Raw genomic sequence first — 25,132 nt, 5'->3', positions numbered from 1 at the left:
TCACAGGTGAAGTATGTGAGGGTCGTGGGACTCACCTTACTCTGTCTTGTGTCCATTCACAGGTGCAGTTTGTGAGGGTCGTAGAACTTTTCTTACTTTGTCTTGTTTCCATTCACAGGTGCAGTATGTGAGGGTCGTGGGACTCACCTTACTTTGTCTTGTTTCCATTAACAGGTGCAGTATGTGAGGGTTGTGGGACTCACCTTACTCTATCTTTTGTCCATGCACATGTTCAGTATGTGAGGGTCGTATGAGTCACTCTGTCTTGTTTCCGTTCACGGGTGCAGTATGTGAGGATTGTGGGACTCACCTTACTCTTTCTTTTGTCCATGCACAGGTGCAGTTAGTGAGGGTCGTATTAGTCACTCTGTCTTATGTTCATTCACAGGTTTTGTATGTCAGGGTCGTATGAGTCACTCTGTCTTGTTTCCGTTCACAGGTGCAGTATGTGAGGGTCGTACAACTCTCCTTACTCTGTCTTGCTTCCATTCACAGGTTCAGTATGTGAGGGTCGTGGGACTCGCCTTACTCTGTCTTGTTTTCATTCACAGGTGAAGTATGTGAGTGTCGTGGAACTCTTCTTACTCTGTCTTGTTTCCATTTACAGGTGAAGTATGTGAGGGTCGTAGAACTCTCCTTACTCTGTCTTGTTTCCATTCACAGGTGAAGTATGTGAGGGTCGTAGAACTCTCCTTACTCTGTCTTGTTTCCATTCACAGGTGCAGAATGTGAGGGTTGTGGGACTCACATTGAGCTGTCTTGTTTCCATTCACTGGTGAAGTATGTGAGGGTCGTAGAACTCTCCTTACTCTGTCTTGTTTCCATTCACAGGTGAAGTATGTGAGGGTTGTGGGACTCACCTTACTCTTTCTTTTGTCCATGCACAGGTTCAGTATGTGAGGGTCGTAGGGGAAGAGGAGGCGGCTCACGTATAGGCTCGCGTGGTGGCTTCGGGTCCTCTTCATATCGCTCGTACCAGTCAGGTTCTAGGTAAGAATTTTAAAAATATCTTAACTGGATCAAAAGTTATGCAATTTTTTTCACTTGTCCATATTTTTGGTGGTTTTTTGCTGAGCATTTTGGTCATAGTTCCTCTGCTTTTTGCGGACTTCGTGCGTGGAACTAAATAACTTTTTTCATTTTGCTATCATTTAATTTTTTTTGTTTTAATTGTCTCATTTGGTTGAAACTTGCCATCTCTATGTTTTTTTTAGCTCGACTATTATATATGAAATATATATAGTGGAACTATCCTACTCATCACGGCGTCGGCATTCCCGTTAGCGTTAGCGTGCAAATGTTAAAGTTTGCGTACTACCCCAAATATGTCCTTTGACATATTGTTTTTATATTTTGCATACTTCTTAACCAACATGACCCCAATCAATAAACAAGAGCAGACAACTGTATCTAGCATTTTGGCAGAATAATTGCCCCTTTTATACTTAGAATATGCATATTATTGATAAATCTATGTTTAATTTTGCGTACCACCTCAAATAGTGTCTATGTCCTTTGACATATTGCTTTCATATTTTGCATACTTCTTTACCAGCATGATCCCAATCTATAAACAAGAGCAAACAACTGTATCAAGCATTTTGACAGAATTATGGCCCTTTTTATACTTAGATAATTGAACATTTTGCTTAAATTGCCATAACTTCTTTATTTATCATCACATATGATTCATAATTCGACAAAACGGCACTTACCTGACACACTACAATGCACTTAACTCAAAACATCCCCCTTGCTCTACCCCAGAATCTCCCCCAAGTTTATTATTTATTTTTTTTCCTTATTTTTGAAAGATCATCTATTAAATGACCACCCACCCACATTATACCCCCCCCCCCTCTCCATGATGGCTTACGTTATACTGTCAAGCACTCGAATAGTCGAGCGTGCTGTCCTCTGACAGCTCTTGTTTCACAAGGAATCCATATTTTGCATTAAAAATACTTTATCTCAACAAACAACAAATAAGCTATTGAGGTTTAAAAGAAGCATTAAATAGTGTATTGCCCAGTAAAAATCAATACCGCAGACAAATACAAATAACATAATAAAACGCTTTTCAGGGGTTTCACTGGCCCCCAAAAAGTTGTTGCCACTTTATCGCGGTGTGAAAACCGCCGGTAATTCCAACTTTATTAATAAGGACAATCATTTAAGGAACCTTACTACATTAATGAATAATGGCATTGACTATATTTTTATTACTTTGAGAAGTATGTTAAAACAAAAATAACAATAAGTAGATCTACCTTCATAAGTCTTAATAAGCTTTATTTTTAAATAAATAACATTTTTTCCACTTGATAAAGCAGATAACCAACATATTATAATATAGTTAACAATAATGTAACAGTATGCTGCATAAATGTTTCAGAATTATTTATTAAAACCTAGAATCCCACAAATATGCATCATCTGAACGGAAAAATAAATCAAGCATCAGAAAATAAAGCATCTCAATTCAAATTGTTAAACAGTTACATTTGGTCATTTGGACATGCTATACATCAACTTCTGTTTATTATCAATATTCAACAAATTCTAAAAAAACACCTATTGTTAAAAGGTTTTCTGTTAGCTGTGGTGGTTTATTTCCAGGTTCAATTAAATAAATATTTTTCACAAATATTTCTTGACAGAAAGGCCCAGGATAATTTCCACCATCCATTTTTGTTGTCTGAAATAACACAAAACATATTTTTACAAACTATATACAACAAATCAACACATAAATATCACTATCTTGATATGTCCGAATTTTAACATATCCGGAATATAGTACATCGAGTGAAAGACCTACTATCATTTCAGAAATAGTTGGTATCTTAATTTAAATATATCGTTCCCAGAATATTATAATAATGGAATCTGTTACACATAAATGCTCACAAATGCCTGTTGAAACAAATTAACATGTGTTTTTGTCATGGTATTGATTTAAGAAATAGCGTCCCTAATAATCGTTATTATTATTGATCTTCGGGACAATTTTTCCCAGGATAACATAATTTATAGTTCAATGTCATACAGGAGCCATTAATCCGATAATAACCCCCATAAACTTGACTATTTTATTTGGACATTCATGGTTTGAAATCGTTTTAATTGATTTTGCGATTTTTGAACTTTTGAAACGAACCAGTTCGGTACAAAACCGAAGTTTCGTACCCAATTCGTACACATTGAAAATAACGAAAAAACACATATTTTATGCACAAATTCTTCACTACAACTGCATTAAACAACGCATAAAATTTTATTCTCTAAAATATGACCGTATTTGTGCGTTAAATATAGAAGGTTTAAAGTTGATAGGCGTAAATGGGTTTCGCATTTCAAGCACCTGTTAAATTAAAATCGTTCTTTTCTTATTGCTTTCATAATGATGTTAAGTCATATTAATACTATCAATTCTATAAAATTGTAAAGAAATAATAAAATATTTACTTACAAATCGATTCCATTCAGGATTTCATTTTACGGTTGCATAATTATTGGGAAATGAGCAGACTTTGCTGATGAAAGCGTTGTACATAGCGTTTTTTGAACAAACAATGATGGCGTAGCTTTTGGTAAATACCAGAGCATGTACATGATGAAGGATGTTCACGTATTATTGTGGGTAATTATAACTGGGTTTATTACGATGATTTATAACTCATTTGAACTTTTTCTGAAACCCGGCAAGTGTTTCGTGTTTAAAAGCCACCTTTTGGCATCCGAAAAACATTGAGATTTTTTTGTTTGGTTTCAAAAATTGGAGTCGGCGGGTTCGAAAATCATTTTATAAAACAAATCTGGCCTAACCTTTTGTTTAAACAACTAGTCTACTGCTTTCAATTTCAATTTCTTTGCTTTTAATTAAGTTTTACAAATGTACTGACTTTCCTTAAACAATTGGGCCATGCTCTTTGAAATTGGGGTTTAATGCATGTGCGTAAAGTGTTGTCCCAGATTAGCCTGTGCTGTCCGCACCTGCTAATCAAAGATGACACTTTCCACCTAAACTAGATTTTTGCTCAGAAGAGACTTGATGTAAACAAAAATATCATTAAAGCGGAAAGTGTCTTCCCTGAAAAGCCTGTGCAGACTGCACAGTCTAATCTGGGACGACACATAATGCACATGCATTAAACCCCCTTTTGAAAGAGCCGGGCTCAATTATTTTCTGTTGAATAATTTGCTAACATCAGTTTATGATTAGCAAGATAGTTATTTTGACTTTCTGACCAGGGGCCGTATTCCAGTAGCTTCTTAAGTTAAAAAATAATTAAAGTTGAAACATTGCGCAATATTTTTCCTTATCTCCGCCATTTTTTCTTTAAACATAAGATTTCACTTAAGTTAAATTCTGGTAGCTTCATAAACTTAATAAATTTCTTTACACGGTGTATTTGTTCTCATATATTGAAAATTAAGTTAACTTCCTTTAACTCTTAAAGGAATTTCTTAAAGAGAAATACTAAGCGTCTCATGTTTTGTTTTTGACATTTCAAATTTAACTTAAGAAATTTATTTAAGAAATTTCTTAACTTAAGTTAAAACTTAGGAAGCTTCTGGAATACTGCCCCTGAACATGTTAGTAGGTAAACAAAACTCTTTTAGCCATTTATTAATTTAGTTATTAGTATGTAGGAACTGAATATGATGAGAATATGTTTAAAATTTAGGTTGTCCGTTAGCGAATGTTTTGATGTAGTAACTTTGATCTGAAACTCTAACAGAATTATATGCATGTTTATTTTGTGTAGAATTCTTTAAAATAAGAAGCTGTTTGTTTTGTATATGCCTTTGTGTAACTAAATTATGTATTTATATACACCCTTACAATACATACAAAAGTAGAATAGGGCACATAAGAATTAATGAATAAACCCTAAACCACTTAGATATGTATTTTGAAGCATTTGTTGTCTCTTAGAAATTAAAATGTAGTTAAAGATCTTTCTTACTTCTGTAGATTCAAGTTTTAAAGGCTTATTTCCAAGCCTTAGTTAGATACTGATAACAGCAGACAGCATAAAACTTCAAACAGACTGTGAGCTACTTGCAGGCTGGTCCATTTTTACATGTATACTGTTTGCACATAGCAATTTTCACTTTGCTTCTGAGTGTGAAAGGGTTAACCTTCTTAAAATTTGGATATACTTTTTCTCTTGATTAAATCAAGACCAAGTTCAAATCTGGTTCATGCGTCCAGAAACTACATGTGTAGATCGCTGGATCAGAAAACCTCACTACCACTCTTAGGCAACATTTATGACTAAATGTTTATGAAACTTGGTCAGAATGTTGATCTTGTTTGCTTTGTTAGTGATGTACATGTGCCAGCTGCTGTGCGTTTCTGTATCAGATAAGATATTTTCAAACTTGATACTTGAGGTTTGATTGCATCTGCTGTGTTTTATGTGTGATTAAACCTTTAACCTTCCATGCAGTTATTATCTAGTAGGGTGTTTATTAGCCTGACTGAGATCAATATTCACACTTGATACTTGAGGTTTGATTGCATCTGATGTGTTTCATGTGTGATTAAACCTTTAACCTTCCATGCAGTTATTATCTAGTAGGGTGTTTATTAGCCTGACTGAGATCAATATTCACACTTGATACTTGAGGTTTGATTGCATCTGATGTGTTTCATGTGAGATTTAACCTTTAACCTCACGGTTATTATTTAGTAGGTTTTTTTTTGAGCCCGACTGAGATCAATATGCTCTTGGTACGCTTTGGTTACCACCTTTTGTCTGTTTTGCGTTGTCCGTTTTTAATAATGACCTTATTAACACCCTTGAGGTTACATTGACACTTGGTCAGAAGATCTGATTCAATCGAATCTTGGCCTAGTTATATTGGATAAAAAACATAGTCAATTCAATGAACAAAACAAGCCAGATTTTTAACCCAACCTTCATAAAACTTGGTCTGAACAATTGGTCCAATTATATATCAGCGCTGTTTGTAACCGGTCAACTTTATAAGGTCTAACACTAGGTCTAGTGTTTTTTCACAGGCCCTTTGTGTGTGGCACTGCGCCTGTGCGTACTTCACATGCTAATCTGGGATGACACTTTAGACACATGCATTAAACTCCTTTTACACAGAGCACGGTTTTTTTTTTAAATTCCATTGTAAGGACAATCAGGTTTAAATATTGTATTTGAATACTTGACTTTTTGTAGATGAAAGGGCATTAAGGTTTTTATTCTCAAATATAATTCAATATACTATTTTCCCATAGGCAATACTAGCTATTGCATCTGCAGAAAGTATTTTATAAATCTTTGCCCAATCTTCAGGGGGCATATTGGTAGTTAATACAACATTTTATTCGAAAGTTAGATTATTTCACGTCTCCTTTATATAAATGCTTATTATTACATTTTCATAATTCTTTAAATTCTTAATTTTGAAAAGGCCCCATTTTAAATTAGTGCTTGATAATCTCTAGGGTTTTAAGATTATTTTGAATGAAATTTACATTAGTTCCATAAAACGTATGTGCTCTATTGCTAACTGTACTGTAGTGAAGTAAAATTCTCGTTGAAGTGTTCAATTTTGTGTATGCATGAGTTTGAATTGAATACTTATTAAAGGGGTGTGATTTTGCCTCATGTCAGCTGATTTCCACCCTTTAAGTTGTAAAACTTATTTTACAAGTTACAATGTAAGTGAAATGGTTGTAAACTTTGCGTAATCTCTTCAAAATTGAAGTGTTTATTTGAACCCTGTAAGTGGGATTGGGCATTTTCCTCCCTTGTGGTCGTTTTTAAATCACACGACTGTTATTGGCATGTTGGAATTTCTTAACTATTTCATCAATATAAATATTACTTGTAAATAGATGGATATCTCCTTGAAAAGATGGCTTCAACATGATTTTAATCCACATCTTTATTAAGGGGAAAAAAAGTGTCAATATTGTAATACCTAGACACTTCTTTCTAAGTTGTCAGGATTGAACAAACGACCGAGTAGAGTTTTAACGAATCTATTCAAATCGTAGATCGAGACTTTAGAAGTTTAGTTTACAAATAAATAACTATGAATATGATGAAGGTGCGCAGCATCACTGTCATTCGGTTAGTTTTGTAATAACTTAACAATACTTAATAGCTTATAGAACTATTCCCTACCATTATGGTGACTTCAGCTTAAACTGGTAGGTTTTCGACTTTAAATTACATAGATTTTGAGTCAGTGACCGAGGTGATGAATCCGTGATGCTGCGCGCTATTTATAGTGAAGATGTTTTAGGATTCCGAAACTTAGGCGTCTCGACCAATCAACGAGCACTTAGGAATTCCTTAACCAATGAAAGAATCGGAATCCTAAATTAACACAGTAAGTCAATAATATGATTTGTTACATTATAAAAAGCAATTCATATTAAAACACATTAAATTAATACATCATATCAGGCAGTCATGTTCTGCATTTAAAATCTGTTTAACAGTTTAATATTACAATTAAAACACAAAACTATACGATGCATAGGCTTTCTACGCGCAACAAAATAGTTCCAACGCATTTGCAACTGGAACATAACTTTACCAAATGCAATAAACAAATGCATCCTAAGATTAATAATACAAGTGAAAACCATTAATTTTGAAGAACAATAATTTGAAAAAAAAAACCACATTATATTGTGTAATTGAAAATGTAGGTCGTATTCCTACACAGTTCGCTGACAGCGTCATAGTAAACAAACATGGAGCGTAATTTTGGATTGGAATTACTGTGTTGTGATAAACAATGGATTATTAGCAGGTATCTTTAGTTAATAAAACATATGTAAGTAAATTGTTAATATAATAATACTATATAATATCATTAGTATTACATATAACAATATGCCCTTTTAACTATTTGTCCTATTTCAATTGGGATTTTAATGAAGATGTATATTATGTGTGTTATAATTCAGTAATATGACTAAGGTCAATATTTGACAATCCTGTCATAAAGGCCACTGTCATTCCCTAACAGTTTTATTACCAAGATAGTAACTGTATTTCATGTAACGGATCATTTTCTTGTTTCATTGTTATTCAGCAGTTCGACACGCGTTCGTGTGCGCTACAGCGGCCCCAGCTTTACGAGGGGGTCATGGCAGACTGCAGCTGCCATAGGGACCGTGTATGGCCTCAGTAGCTACAGGCAGAGAAGTCTCTACTACCGGTACCCTGATAGAGGTATGGTCCCTGTTTATGCCCCCGTTAGGGTGGAACACAGAAGTCTCTACTACCGGTACCCTGACAGAGGAATGTTTCCTGTTTATGCTCCCGGTAGGGTTAGACACAGAAGTCCCTACTATCGGTCCCCTGACAGAGGTATAGTCCCTGTTTATGCCCCCGGTAGGGTGGGACACAGTAGTATAGTACCAGTACTCTGACAGAGGTATGATCCCTGTTTTTGCCCCCGGTAGGGTGGGAGACAGAAGTCTCTACTACCGGTACCCTGACAGAGGTATGGTCTCTATTTATACTCCCCCGGTAGGGTGGGACACAGAAGTCTCTACTACCGGTACCCCGACAGAGGTATGGTCCCTATTTATACTCCCCCGGTAGGGTGGGACACAGAAGTCTCAACGACCGGTACCCTGACAGAGGTATGGTCCCTATTTATACTCCCCCGTAGGGTTGGACACAGAAGTCTCTACTACCGGTACTCTGACAGAGGTATGGTCCCTGTTTATGACCCCAGTAGGGTGGGACACAGAAGTCTCTACTACCGGTACCCGTACAGAGGTATGTTCCCTGGTTATGCCCCCGGTAGGTTGTGACACAAAAGTCTCTACTACCGGTACCCTGACAGAGGTATATTCCCTGTTTATGCCCCCGGTAGGGTGAGACACAGAAGTCTCTACTACCCGTACCCTTACAGAGGTATGGTTCCTGTTTATGACCCCAGTAGAATGAGACACAGAAGTCTCTACTACCGGTACCCTTACAGAGGTATGGTTCCTGTTTATGCCCCCCGTAGGGTGGAACAGAAAAGTTTCTACTACCAGTACCCATACAAAGGTATGGTCCCTATTTATACTCCCCCGTAGGGTTAGACACAGAAATCTCTTCTACCGGTACCCTTACAGAGGTATGGTCCCTATTTATACTCCCCCGTAGGGTGGAACACAGAAGTCTCTACTACCGGTACCCTTACAGAGGTATGGTCCCTGTTTATGCCCCCCGTAGCGTGGAACAGAGAAGTCTCTACTACGGGTACCCTAACAGAGGTATGGTCCCTGTTTATGCCCCCGTTAGGGTGGAACACAGAAGTCTCTACTACCGGTACCCTGACAGAGGTATTGTACCTGTTTATGCCCCCGGTAGGGTGGGACACAGAAGTCTCTACTACCGGTACCCTGACAGAGGTATTATCCCTGTGTGTGCCCCCCTAGGGTGCAAAACAACAGTAGTTTTACCGTGTGTTTGCATGTCTGTCCATCCAGCATTCCTTTTCAGGAGTTTTTTCCGGAAGGCTGTGAGGTATTTCACTGATTTTTCGTGTGTGAATCTATATGCATGACTTTCAGATCACGGTTAAGTTATTTCAGGTATGTGGAGTTTTGAGATAAAAGTGAAATGAGCCAACATCTTTGCCCTATGGACACATATTTAAATTAGTTTTGTTCAGCTATTTTGATATTTAGATGGACTTGTTCTAAGTTTGGTTAACTGTCTATGTTAATTTTTTTGTAGTACTAGTATATTGATTAAGATTTGTGGTAAGAGGATCCCTCCTTTAAACAAAAAAATACCATTAAAGCAGAATTTGTCGTCCCTGATTAGCCTGTGCGGACTGCAAAGGCTAATCTGGGACGACACTTTACCCACATGCAATAAGCCCCCTTTTTCCAGAGCTACTTATTTTATTTTTTCAGAGCCTACTATTTGCTACAATGAGGTGAACTTAAAGAATAGCACGTTCGGGTACTTTGTCTGCCCCGAGACCAACATGACGGACTCGTTTGACAAGTGCTGCGGTGACCCTAATGAGCAGAGGTGTTGTGACCCTATGGTGTACACGACAGAACGCAAGTATGAACCTTGGTGTTCAAGGGCCTTTTCTTCCCATCATTGTGAAGGGGCTTTGGCCCCTGCATTTTATCAAAACATGGGTCAAGAAATTTGCTAAATTAAGAAAAAATAGCTGCAAACTGTTCCAAATTATGAAGAAATTAGATGAAAACTTTTTTTTAAACTTGAGTGGCAAACTTCTGACATTAATGAAAAACAGCCATTTTCTACGCAAGAAAAAAAAAGCCATGTTTTTATTGTTCCCTACCGGTTTCACCGGAGGAGACTTATGGTTTGCGCTCTGTGCGTCTATGAGTCTGTCTGTCACACTTTTCTGGATCCTGCGATAACTTTAAAAGTTCTTCATATTTTTTCATGAAACTTGAAATATGGATAGATGTCAATATAGACATTTTGCACGTCATTTCATTTTGTTTCTACGTCAAAAATTATGGTTGTCATAAAAAAAAAAAAAAAAATCTGACAATGTAGGAGCCGGTAGGGGACATATATATTGCTTGGCAATAGTCTTGTTAGTCCCCTTCCGGTGAAACCGGAGGAGACTTATGGTTTGCGCTGTGAGTCTGTCAGTCTGTCTGTCGCACTCTTCTCGATCCTGCGATATCTTTGAAAGTTCTTCATATTTTTTCATGGAACTTGAAACATGGACAGATGGCAATATGGAGATTATGCATGTCATTTCATTTTGTTCCTACGTCAATAATTCTGGTTGCTTTGGCAACAAATAGACTATAAATATTGCTGAATATGGTGGATCCTGCGATAACTTTTGAAGTTCTTCATATTTTTTCACGAAACTTCAAATATGAATAGATGGCAATATGGAGATTATGCATATCATTTCATTATGTTCCTACGTCAAGAATTCTGGTTGCTATGGCAACAAATAGACTAGAAATATTGCTGGAAAATGGTGGAGTTTCACTGGTAGGGGACTTTTATTGCATGGCAATAGTCTTGTTATTTATAAATTAAGAATTATAACACGAATCTTACTGCTCCCGGCCTTTTCATGAGCTTCTGACAATCTTGATGTTTTAGGACATAATTATGACTCAATCTTTATTAAATTTGGTTAAATGTTCAAATGTTTATAAAATTTGGTCAGAATGTTTATCATTCAAACTAAGGTCACCTGTTTAAATCATAGATCAAACATGTGTACACTCTTGTCATAAGCTTATGCAAACATATAAGAAGGCCTTTGCCTGGCCATTTTGGAAAAAAATGCAATGTCGGCATTGGGAATTGTTTCGAAAAGTCTGCTGATTTGGGAAAATTTAATGTTATAGAACTCCTAATAATACAAAATGTAATTAAATTATAAGAACAGAATCATAAAAATTATATTTATATACTCTGTTAGATTCAATTGAAATAAAATTACTAGTTATGAGATTTAATAATCATTAACTAGACACTTCTTTATGAGAAAAAAAAATTTGAGGATTTTTTTTCAAATTGGGATTTTGTTATACCATTTTGCTTTGAGAATAAGTCTGTTTAACGGACCCATAGCTACACAAGGAAAAGAATTGATGAAACAACTCTGTTAATTCCCTTAACTGCAATGCTCATTTTAAGTGTGTAAATCATTTGTGTGTTATTGTTAAATGAAGTTCTATTATTTGTGTGTAATTGTTATACAAGGTTCTGTATTTTGAGTGTTATTGTTAAACAAGGTTCTATTGTTTTTGTGCCTCCTTTCACACTGCTTGTTTGTGTGTCTGTCCAACATAAGTGTGATATATATTGATGCAGTTTTCTCCGGAAGCACAGGTCGTTAGCATGCGGCTATGATATCAATTAGTAAAAATATCATTTTGAATGAAATATTATCAAATTATAACAAAACAATCAAATTCTCGGAAGAAAAAAAAATCACTATCAACTATCAAATATATATGTTGCTGGGAATGCGATTTTGACTATTCTGGTCAAAAAATTACTTTTTCAGTCATGCATATACGGTATTATGAAAGTGCTACATCTTTATAATCAAAATACGAAATGTTAGCATCCAAATCATGAAACTGACGAAGTTATGCCATTTCTGTGTATCATGTCACAAACGCTGAATAGCGCTGTTTTGTATGAAATGACGTTTCAATTCAATGAGTATCATTACATGTTATGCTGATCAGCTTGTGCTGTTACTAACTCCATTGTTCACGTATGTCTATGACCGTAATTAATTACACAGTACAGAATTAATTGCAGTATTATAAATCATTAAATATGCATATTTGCGATGAAAACAAAAAAGACGTTTTCATATATATTACCATTTGTAAGAATTTAAGACAAAAAATAACAATAAAATCAACAAAGTAAGTTCTGGACAGATAATATGGAACATGGTAAACATATTCATTATATTAAAAATGTATGCACATTTTCTGGGAATAGGGGTGAATTCAGAAATTGAACATTTTGTATAGCTTCCATTTGACACAAAAAGAATAACTGCTCATCATACAATTTGTTTTTGATAATATCAAACTAAACATTAATGTAGATAAAAAACAAAATTCACTCATTGCATTCGAAGGGGTTCAAAAACATGCTTTTCAACTAAAACAGAATTAAAGCAATACGCACTACATATTTAATGACAGTCGTCACCATAGATAGAACTTAACTCAACAAAATGTTTGTTTACTGGTAAAAAATAACATACACGTACATATTACATGAACACATACATTTACATCACATATCTTGATGTCAATATGAATACAACAGTATTAGTGATATTTGTAAAACACATACCATGCAATACAGTGTATTTATTATGATGTTAATAATATTTAATAGTGAATATTACTGAGAGAGTTAATTATCATTAATCATAAATAGATTTTATGTATCTGACTTAGTTTGCAGAATAAACAAAAAGGTATACAATGTACATTATATTCCATTAAATGATTATGATTAACATGAGGAAACATGCTTACTATGTTTTCTTAGGGATTATTGAGTGATTAAAAAACAACAAAACATATTTGATTTTATGTACTACAGAATCATGCATATCAATCAAAATGTATTTGTGTTATTCCTTGATGAAAAATGACCTGTTAAGTCTGGAATAAAAACATATCTGTTAACAAAAGTCAGGGTCTGATAGTTGACGAGTAGGTCACGCAAGTTTTGTATTGTTTTATGTCTTAAAATTTGACCCAGCATTTGTAAAAATATTGCAAGATATATAAATTTCTAGAAAGGAAATTCATTTATGTGTTAAATAAGAGTAGACCAAGTTCATGGAAATCGCTTCACAATTGATGAAGTGATGGCTGTTCAAAGCAATGAACCCTATTTTCGGGTCATTTTGAGTATGATATCTTGTTATATATATATATATATATATATATATATATATATATATATATATATATATATATATATATATATATATATATATATATATATATATTTGATATTGAACCTTTTTTCAGAGAAGTTGCTTTTACGTTAAAAAATTTTTTTTTATTCAAAATGATGTTATTACTAATTAATATCATAGCCACACGCTAATCACCTGTGTCCGGAATCCCTGGCAGCCGGAGATTTAATGTTAACAATCTTGGCGCTTTTCCCCAAAATATCAATTCAAAACAGCGCAAAAAATGTCCGTCTAAGTTGCTGGCTTCTATAAAAATATAACTGCCAAATCATTTTTTTATGGAGAACACGGATTGATGGAGTTAATAGCTTCGCACTAAAGTCTACCATCATGATGTCCACCATCATGCTGAGTGAAGCAACCATTTCTCTACCTAAAAGGTCAAGGTTATACATTGTGAAACAAGATCACATTCATCATATATTGGGGGATTAAGCTGCTATAGCAACCATTGTACTTTGAATATCTTGATGGCTGTAAGGACGTTGTGATGACACTTGAGTGATTTTGAAAGCCAATTATTTTTTATATTTTACAAATGTGTATGACTATTTATATTTTGCAGCAATCACTTGGGGCTGTTACAGATTTTGAAATGCCATGCAAGTGTTGTGGTAGCGCTGAGAGAAATGACAGGCCCTTTTGATAGAATACGGATTATTGTCTTATGTCTGCTTTTACATTTGCAGCTCACCTGAGCAGAACGTGCTCATGGTGGAGCTTTTGTGATCGCCTTTTGTCCGTCGTCGGTCGTGCGTCGTGCGTCGTCCGTCGTGCGTCGTCAACATTTTGCCTTGTGAACACTCTAGAGGCCACATTTATTGTCCGATCTTCTTGAAACTTGGTCAGAACATTTGTCCTAATGATACCTCGACTGAGTTTTAAACTGAGTCGTGCTGGGTCAAAAACTAGGTCACTAGGTCAAAGAAAGAAAAACCTTGTGAACACTGTAGAAGTCACATTTGATGCCCAATCTTCATGTAACTTTGTGAAAATGTTTATCTAAATGAAATGTTGGTTGAGTTCAAAAATGGTTCCAGTCTGTTGAAAAACATGGCCGCCAGGGGGCGGGACAGTATTCCTTATATGGCTATTGAGAAACATTGTGAACAATTTAGAAGTTACAATTTTGCCCAATCATCATGAAACTTTGTCTAAACATTGATTTCATTGATATCTCGGACGAGTTTGAAATCGGTACCAGATCGGTAAAAAAACATGGCCGCCAGGGTGCGGGGCAGTATTCTCTTTATGTATATAGTGAAAACATGTGAACACTCTAGAAGTCACATTTTTTTCCAATCTTCATGAAATTTAGTCAGAAGATGTGTTTTCTGGATATGACGGTTGCGTTCGAAAATGGTTTGGATCGGTAAAAAAACATGGCCGCCAGGGGGGGGGGGGTCATTTTCCTTATATTTATATAATAAAAAAGCTTGTGAAAACTCTAGAAGTCACATTTTTTGCCTAATCAACATACACACTTTTCTAAACATCGATTTTATAGATATCTTGAACGAGTTCGGAAATGGTCATCACGGGTTGCAAAATATAGCCGCCAAGGAATGGGGAAGTTTTCTCTATATGTATATAGTGAAAACATGTCAAAAGTCTACAAGACACATATTTTGCTTAATATTCACGAAATTTGGTCAGAACATTTGTTTTCTAGATACGACAGTTGAGTTCGAAAATGGTTTGGATTGGTAAAAAACATGGCAGCCAGTGGGGGGGGGTCTTTTTCCTTATATTTAAATAGTAAAAAAGCTGGTGAACACTCTAGTTTCCTGATTTTCTGGCAGTTTTGTCTGAGCTTTCCTCTTCATTCCTGCTGGCTGGTTTACCTCCTCCAGACATTGTGTGATGTTTTTGTTATATAACTAAGTAATATATGTACAGATTAATTTAAATTTTTAATTTCGATTTTTTTCTGTATGTTTAAGCCTTGAAATCCAATGCCAGAAAGGAAGTGATCTCAGAACTTTGTATTTATACAATGGGCAGTAACTCCCACTCAGAAATTTGAGAGAATTCTTTATTCATCAACATACTATCATGCTCAAGATACTCTCCCTTGAAGAGTCCACATTTCTACTAAAATAAACTTGGTTTTATTGTTTAATACAATAATCCACATTATGTAAGATTTGTGTTTTAAAACAGATTTATTGATTTTTTAATAGGAAATATAATTGCAAGGTGAGAATAGTTCATGTTTGTTTATAAACAAGGCTCTCAAGGGGTGGTAGCTTTTTTGTATGTCTTCATTTGTTTATAGTGGAACATTGTGAATACTTTTAGTCACATTTTTAGTTCAAGCTGAATGACACTTGCTCAGTGCAAATGTTGTTATCATATCTTGATTTAGTTTACTCTATTAGTTTTAATAATATCATCTTCAAACATGGTGACAATCTTTATGAGCATAATATTTTTTGCTCTCTGTGAATTTTGTGATCACTTTTTGTCAATTGTCTGTCTTCCGTTGTGCGTCATGAATATTTGCCCTGTTAACACTGTAGCGGCCACATTTATTGTCGGATCTTTATGAAACTTTGTAAGAAGATTTGTCACAATGATATCTTGGACGAGTTCAAAAATGGTTCAGGTCTGTTGAAAAACATGGCTACCAGGGGACCATTTGTTGTTCATACTTCATGAAACTTGGTTAGAACATGTTTTCCATTGATATCTTGGGCTGCAAAAAAACAGGTCATTTCTTTTTATCTCAGGTGAGCGACTTTGGGCCTTTCAGGATCTCTTGTTAAATAGTTGTTTTTAAACTTTCCCGTAAAGATAGTAAAACCCCGACTCAAACGATTCCCCAATAAATCCGACTCTATTACTGTATACTAACTACTTTTCAAGTTTCTATTCATTACCCGATAATCCAATTTTTAAAAGCACTTTCTGGTAAATACTGACGATAAAAGTTCTCAATAATTTCTTTGACAACAAACGTTGCCATTTTGCCAAGTATCAAATAAATTTCGACATCAGTGACTATTTATAGATTTGATGAAATAATATTTTATATTGCCACTTAACATGCGTTAATCGCTTGCCGTGGTGTGTGCTTGGTAATACAACGCTCAATACACCCACGCTTTCTATGCACATGACGCGACAGGTACATGCTGCATACTTTTCGCGCCCTGTTTATTTAGACGAAGGATCAACACACAATATATTATCACTGTTTATTTGAAGTAAGAATCTGTTAACGGAGAGTTTAAATTTATATTCGGAAGTGGGTTTCGGATTACAAATTTATTTATGCTCATTTGAGACTACAAGAAAACATTAACCGTTGCGTAATTAAATTAACGATAATTTGTTAAAACGCTTTACGAGTCGAGTACATGTTTTGACAGTGTTATTCATGAAATGCACAACTTCCACGAGGATTACAGCCATCGTCAGTCTTCTAAGTAACTGGCCAAGATTTCTTTGGCAATTACATGAACGTCACGAGTCGTCTGCATGATTTAAAGGCTCTATAAAGGTGAAGATCCGTAATTATTTACCGATTTTTAATTATTTTTTCCGTATTTTATTTATAAAGGTTATCAAAAAACAATATGTATATGCTATTGGACATTAGCATAAAAATATGAGCAATACAACTTGTTTTGAGCTCAAAATACAGTGTCCTCAAAGTCAATCGTGTTTACAAACAATCAGTTTATTTACATCGCTGTTTACTCAGGAAAGTGAAAGTGAAAGTGACTCAGGTCATCAAAAAAACATCGTTGATTTTCAACGTTTTCCGGTATCACTCACAAAGTAGGTCTCTTCTAACTGGTCAAAACGTTTGTAGTGATCTAATAAGTTACTTTCTGCTGGTAAAAAGTTGTTTAAAATATAATTAAAATTGAATGTTCTTTCGGCTATTTTTAGCATATGTCACCGCTTTGGGGCTACAAATCACGTTAGTTGCAAAGTTGTTAACATTTCTTCCAATTATGAAACGGGTATATCTTCCATACTTCTTGACAACGTTGCACCTTAGCTGTGTTATTAGCATTTTTTATGCAATAGTAACTAAAATCAGGTAAAAATTAGACCAGTTTATATGCATAATAATTGGATTTGTCACCTTTATAGAGCCTTTAACTGCTGGTTTTGCCTGCCTGCGAGTGCTGCCGCTTATACAAAGCGTACGCTCTCATTAGCCAATATTGATTTTCCAATACAGCGACGCTCTGCCCTTAAGCAGGCTTTAGTTGGGTAAAGCGTTAGATGTAGTTGATAGAGGATCGTTAATCGGCTTTCAAAAGTTTCGGCGAAGTCGATATCGCTTTGATCTTAAAAATGGCTTTTTGCAGTTACAGCCAAAATACAATGATCGGAAAATTTCAGGAATACGCCCCAGTGAGGGATAGTTAATTGGCCTGTGGAAAGCACTGTCAGGCTATAGTAAAACCTTGTTAACACTCTAGAGGCCACATTATTTTCCGATCTTCATGAATCTTGTTCAAAAGATTTGTCCCAATGATGTCTTGGATGTGTTTGAAAATAGTAACATTTGCTTGAACAACATTGCTGCCAAGGGGCGGGGCATTTTTCCTTATATGGCTATATACGGCTAAAGTAAAATCTTGTTTACACTCTAGAGGCAACATTTATTGTCCAATCTTCATGAAACCTCGTCAGAAGATTCATCCCAATAATATCTTGGACGACTTAAAAAATGATGCCTTTTAGTTGAAAAACATGGCCGCCAGGGGGCGGGGAATTTTTCCTTATATGGCTATAGTAAAACCTTGTTAACAATCTACAGGCCGCATTTATTGTCCGATCTTCATGAAATATGGTTTGAAGATTTGTTGTATTGGTATCTTGGATGAGTTTAAAAATTGTTATGTTTGCTTGAAAAACATGAGTGCCAAGGGGCGGGGCATTTTTCCTTATATGGCTATATATGGCTATAGTTAAATCTTGTTAACACTCTAGATGCCACATTTATAGTCCGATCTTCATGAAACTCGGTCAGAAGATTCATCCCAATAATTTCTTGGACGAGTTCAAAAATGATGCCGGTTGGTTGAAAAACATGGCCACCACGGGGGCGGGGCATTTTTCCATATATGGCTATAGTAAAACCTTGTTAACACTCTAGAGGTCACATTTATTTTCCGATCATCATGAAAATTTGTCAGAAGATTTGTCTCACTGATATCTTGAATGAGTTAAAAATGGTTTTGGTTGCTTTAAATACATGGCCACCAGGGGCGGGGTATTTTTCCTTATATGGCTATATATGGCTTTAATAAATCCTTGTTAACACTCTAGAGGCCACATTTATTGTCCAATCTTAATTAAATTTGGTCAGAAGATTGGTCTTAATGATATCCTGGATGAGTTTGAAAAATAATTATGTTTGCTTGAAAAACATGGCTTCCAAGGGGTGGGCAATTTTCCTTTAATGGCTATAGTAAAATCTTGTTAACACTCCAGAGGCCACATTCACTGTCCGATCTTAATGAAACTTGGTCAGAAGATTCATCCTTATAATTTCTTGGACGAGTTAAAAAATGATGCCGGTTGGTTAAAAAACATTGCTGCCAGGGGGCGGGGCATTTTTCATTATATGGCTATATTAAAACCTTGTTAACACTCTAGAGGCCACATTTATTTTCTGATTTTCATGAAACTTGGTCAGAAGATTTGTCCCAATAATATCTTGTTATCTCAGGTGAGCGACTTTGGGCCATTCAGGCCCTCTTGTTTGTTAATTTTCATTAGCTTAATTTCAAATTAATTTATTTGAAAAATTGTACTTATGCACACAAGGTTGCATTTAAAGTCTTGTTCTTTTTAAGGCAGGTCAATATCGTTGTAATCGTGGTTGGTGTCATCGTAGGCTGCGTAGTGGTCGCAGTAATCATCTACATCGTCATTGTGCGACGTAGAAGAGCTGCCAGGCAAGGGCAGGTCATCCAGAAACAGCAAAGTATGTGATACTTCCATTCATATAAAAAGTTATTTCCTACCTGTTAGTTCCATCGCTAGATTAGATGATTCCCCTAATTTATGCTTCCCCTAATTCCATAACGTTTCAAATTTTATCCACAAGTTTATTGATTTCTTCCGTTATTTCTTTACTTTAGATGGCATTTGTAGATAAGACGCGTTTTCCTTATATCCAGTATTATATGTAATAGCATCCACAAAAAAGACACATGGTACCATTATTATTATAAGACGCATATAAACTATCCTGAAATATTTCCAAATATGTATTCACATGTCAATCCATTAAATGTTTTATAAAAACTTAAGCTTGATTTCAGATTTAAGTTGACTGTACAACATAGATACAGTGTACAGTGTATTTTAATTTTAATTTATTGATAATGTCCATTCCTACTCTTTCCCTATATAATTTTGCTGAAATGCACTGTGTTACATACATTAAACCAAAATTAAAATTTTGAATATTAATTGATATTATGAAATCAAACAAATCATTTTTTTTTATCAAACAATCAAATTCTTGATATCAAGAAGTACAATTGAAACCCGATGGCTCCGACAAGTAAGAGCCAACCAAAATCTGAGCCAAACGAATTCTTATATAAATTGTTTACTTACATAAGTCTGCATTAGATTTTCATATCCCGTGGAAGACTCTTCATACTTAATAAACTCCGTATTTCTATCTGGTTATGAATTGATACATAAAGGATCCGGCACAAGTTGTCATATCATACCATATTTTATTAAACGAGTTCAGGAATTTTGTTAGTAAGCGAGCCTTTGGCGAGCTTACTAACGAATTTCCTAAACGAGTTTCATAAAAAAGGGCATGCTATGCCAACGAGTGTCAGATCTTTTTCATCACATGCTTTTAAATGAGCAAATTAAATAAATATTTACGCAAACATAATGATAAATCCCGAATGTTGTTTACATTTCGTGATGTAATATGACGTTGCAACGTCATTTCAGTAAAATAACAAAATGCGATTGGTCAATAAACGAAAACTAAGCCAATGAAAACGCTTTAAAATGTTGTATTTCACATGTGTAATAAAAAATATGTAATGGTTGTATTACATGGGAAACAGGGTAGAGCATGTGATAAAAACATTAACTAGATATTTTTAAATAAATATTTATAAACAGTTTCACATTCATTTACAAATATCATGATATAAATGTACTTTAGAAGAAGCACATTTCCGGGAACATGTAAGAATCAATTCAATCAACGATAGAGCCAATGACATATTTTGCTCAAATCAATTATTACATTAGAGAATTATTAGTTTGCAACATCTGTCACATCACTTATAGTGTAGCACTACCGGTAATAAAACGCTCCTTATCCATTAAAAGCTTTATGGACCTTGATGCGAGTTCAAGCCAAAAAACAAAAGAAGGTGTGAAAATTGTGACAGGGACGAAATAAACTGTTCAAGTCATCCGATTATTTGACTCTCTTGAATGCTAGCCAAACAACAGAAAATATGAATATGAAGCAGTACAAAATTGGTGCTTATTAGACTATGAGCCAACCACAATTTCAAGCCATCTGGTTTCACCTGTACATATTTGGATATCAAATTCATTTACTGATATCAAGAAGTTTATACAAAAATAGTAAAAAGGTACCCCATACATATGTATTTTCATTTGTTTTTGTTCATTTGTAACAACACATAAATTGATTGATATTGAGTTTGTTATAATTTGTTATAAATTGTAACTTCTGGGGGAAAATCATAAAGTAAAAGCAAAATTTATTCTGAGGTCTAGTTTTGTCTTTACTTTCTTTCTTTATAAGTAACAGATAATTGCTATCATTATTTCGATTTTGTTCAACTATATGAATCTTTACAATGTTAGATGCAGGGAACTGGACTTTTGTGTGTCTTATAGTCAGGAAAATATGGTCATTGGGTCCACATGTTGATGTAATACACTTTTATCCTATCCTAACTCACACATTGTTGAAATCAAATAACACGCTATGGGATACACTTAAATTTATTAATACACCAAACACGGCTTGTAGTTTGGGTTTTCAAAGCACATCTGTCTAAGATATAACCTTTCCTAAAGACTAACCACCTGGTTTCCGTACCAACACTCCCTACAGTACAAGCTAATCTGTTTCATCACCAAAGTTACCACGAAATGTTTCTATGATTGCACCCCCATGCAATATTACTGTTTCAAAGTCAGCGTTTGTAAAAAGCAGTAACTTTTTAAAGGAAGGTTACCTTGGTGAAGTTACTGCTTCTATAAGCTCATGGTGAGCTTTTCCGTTCAGTCTTTGTCTGTCCACTGTCACAATCGATCATGCTCTGTCAACTTTCAGCTCATTTATCCAATCAAGAAACTTGGCCAGAATGTTTATTTTTAGCTCAACTGTTTTCGGAGAAAACCCGAGGTATTGTCATAGCCAGCTCGTCGTGTCCGTGTCGTGTCTTCCGCCGTCCGCCGTGCTAAAACCTGAACATTGCCTCTAAAGTCAAAGTGCTGCCACCTACAACTTTGAAACTTCATGTGTACATGAACCTTGATGAGTTCTACACGCCACACCCATTTTTGGGTCACTAGGTCAAAGGTCAAGGTCATTGTGACCTCTAAAAAAATTCTGACAAGCTTTCATTTATTCAAAACTGCACACGCAGCCAAGCGTTGGCACCCGTTATGCTGTGCTCTTGTTTAAAGAAAGGTTATCTTGTTTGTCGAAGTGAATGCTTTTATGAGCTCATGGTGAGCTTTTGTGTTTAGTCTTTGCTTGTCTACTGTTATACTACTGAATCATGTTGTGTCAACTTTCAGCTCATTCATCCAATCTAGAAACTTGGTCAGAATGTTTATTTTTACACTTTCTAGGCCATTTCGATGTGTTTCAGTTGCATCGAAAATTTGGACTATAGGTAAAATCTAAGAAACACATTGTAACCACTTGAGAAGCGCAATTTAACCCTTTCCCCCATCAGCAGCAAAGTGAAAATGGCTTTTGCAACCAGCATAAAACCAGAACAGCCTGCAAGTAACTCGCAGTCTGTTCAGGTTTTATGCTGTTTGCTGCTCATCAGTAACAAAGGGTTGGAAATGAAACCTTTAAAACTTGAATGTAGTAAGAAAGGTCTTAAATTAAATTGAACTTTCTAATGGACAACAAATGTGTAAAAATTTGTATCTAAGTGGTAAAGGGTTTAAGTCTGAATTTGGCCAGAATACATGAATTTATCTTGAGGTTGTCTTGGCTACGTCTGAATATGGGTCATGTGTTTCTAGGTCACCAGATTAAAAAATATAATTGGGCCGTGCTAGGTGAAAAGGGGGTTTAATGCATGTACTTAAAAAGTCATCCCAGATTAGCCTGTGCAGTATGCACAGGCTAATCAGGGATGACACTTTCCGCCTAAACTGGATTTCTTTCTTGAAATGAAAATTTCAAAAAAGCGAAGTGTCATTCCTGATAAGCCTGTGCAGACTGCACAGGCTAATTCAGGACATCACTTTCCGCACATGCAATAAACCCCATTTTCACAGAGCTATGTAGAATTGTTTTTTTTGTATGTTTGCAATCAAGTGGATGGAAGATAAATCAGAAATATTCAGTTCTTTTCACAAAGATTTCTTATCGAAGGCGTAACTGTCCATTTAGTTTGAAATACTCAAGACATTAACCGTCCAGTTTTGTTTGAAATACTCCAGACTTAACTGTCCAGTTTTGTGTGTGAAATACTGTCCTTTTTTAAATACTGAAGACATACTTATCCATTTTTTTAAATACTGAAGACATAACTGTATAATTTGTTATAATACTGAATTCATAACTGCCCAGTTTTGTTTTCATTTCTATTACAAGCTCTTTATGAATTTTATGACTGTGTTGCAATCATTCATACCTAGTTATTTAGTTGGTCGCGTAACGACCAGCTAATGTTGTTGCTCAAAATTTCAAGTCGGTTTGGCTTATCTACGGAGAGCCTTCTACCTGCCACACACGCCGTATCCGCGCGAGAAAGAGTTGTATAATATATGCAACAGGTTTCAGTTCTCCAACTTTATTCATTCACAAATGGAAACATTATATGAATATCGTGTTAAATGTAATAGTGTCGAACGGAGCTTATATAGAAAAGAATAAATTAACACTGATTGTATTATACGTGTCGCGGAAGAGATTGTTTATAAATGATTAAAATAGTCCACTTTTTGCTACGTCTTCATGACGTAGTATTTTTGCTCAGCTCATTCATAATCTGAGGCTATTAATAGATGCGGCTGCCGATAAACAGGTGAGAGTCCAATTGCACGGCAATCTCCACGCAGAGTTGCTCTCACATACACCTCAATGACGTAGTACAGGTAATTCATTATCTGAGGCTATTAATAGATTTGGGAAAACAGCGCAGTAGTATAAGGTTACGCTGGTTTAGCCTATATTCTCAATTTATCAAACGTTGAACATGAGTTCAACAATAACTTCAGCGATACGATAGACAACTACAAACATGCTTCATAATTGCTCAAACCGAATATAACAAACAATTAATTACAATAATTATACGAATGGTCTGTGTCGTAACCTCGTTCATGCTTCTACAGCGGGGATTTCTGGGAAACGTTCTTTTGTTCTGAACAGATAGCGGCGATCTTTTGTATTTACGGGTGCTAGCAACGCATTAGTAGAAGGTTAGTAGAAGGTTAAGCTTGTTTATATTCACAATTCTAAATTTATAAAACTTTGGACATGAGTTCACCAATTACAACAGGCATACTTTAGACAACCTCAAAAATGATTTATAATCGCTAAAACCGAAAACAACTAACTAAAACAAGAAATATCGTTTAAAAATGTAGTCGGCGTATACGCTGACTTTGAAATAAAGTTTGCAATTTACTTTTCTAAATAAATAAATATAATGAAAACACAAGTTTAACTATTGTGTTATTTTTTTACTTGTAAGTTGCATATTCAACGTATGAAATGTGTGTTAGCATTGTCAGAGCACACATTAGTGTAAGTGGATAAAAATATACTACGAGAGTGCACATCATATGTGTACTCATGTGCCTTATTATGAGTATATTTCTTCACTATCGACTATATCATATGTTAATATTTGATTTAAGCGCAGTTTTCTTTCGACACATTTAAATCACACGTTCATAGCTGCGTCATGCGAAAATGGGTCTTGTGCGTTTCGGCCAGCGTTTGTTAAACCCAACATGTGCATCTGCGCAGTCAAGTCAGAGGCGATGCTGTTCGCTATAAAACCACTCAATATGTTATGGTCTCATTATGTATCTCCTGACCAGACTGAGAGATGCGCTGGCTGAGTGGGCTATATATATGATGGGCGCATATGGAATAAGACCCATTTTCGCATGACGATGGTCATTAAAGATCTCATTGCGAATTGTAAATGGCACATTTTAGCACAATGCTTTTTGATACAAAATTGAATTCAAAACGCAAGCTTGTTAATAATGGCAGCATATCCAGACGTTCAGGAACGATTTCCAGACGTGCTGACCAAGTACGGCAAACATTGTTGTTGGATAATTAAACGATTTCCTCTTATCGTGACACTATACTATTTCGGTAATGATTGTTTTCTCATCTTGAAAGCAAAACTGAAATTCTGCGAGATGGATTTTAACGCGTAATTGTAACTGG

At 35.3% G+C, this 25,132-nt stretch overlaps 1 protein-coding gene across 2 annotated transcripts in view; it reads left to right on the top strand.

The window, feature by feature from the left end:
- Window positions 1–25,132, top strand: part of LOC127848389 (uncharacterized) — a 54,601-nt gene that overhangs the window by 11,827 nt on the left and 17,642 nt on the right. For both annotated transcript variants that reach the window (XM_052380837.1, XM_052380836.1), the window contains exons 2-5: window positions 888–990; window positions 8,080–8,219; window positions 9,908–10,064; window positions 19,302–19,432. In XM_052380837.1, the coding sequence (XP_052236797.1) occupies window positions 888–990; window positions 8,080–8,219; window positions 9,908–10,064; window positions 19,302–19,432 (531 nt within the window). The remainder of the gene's footprint in view (window positions 1–887; window positions 991–8,079; window positions 8,220–9,907; window positions 10,065–19,301; window positions 19,433–25,132) is intronic.

Source organism: Dreissena polymorpha, chromosome 10, assembly GCF_020536995.1.
Source record: "Dreissena polymorpha isolate Duluth1 chromosome 10, UMN_Dpol_1.0, whole genome shotgun sequence".
In the NCBI taxonomy this organism is placed as follows: Eukaryota; Metazoa; Mollusca; class Bivalvia; order Myida; family Dreissenidae; genus Dreissena; species Dreissena polymorpha.
This window is presented reverse-complemented; position numbering and strand designations above follow the sequence as displayed.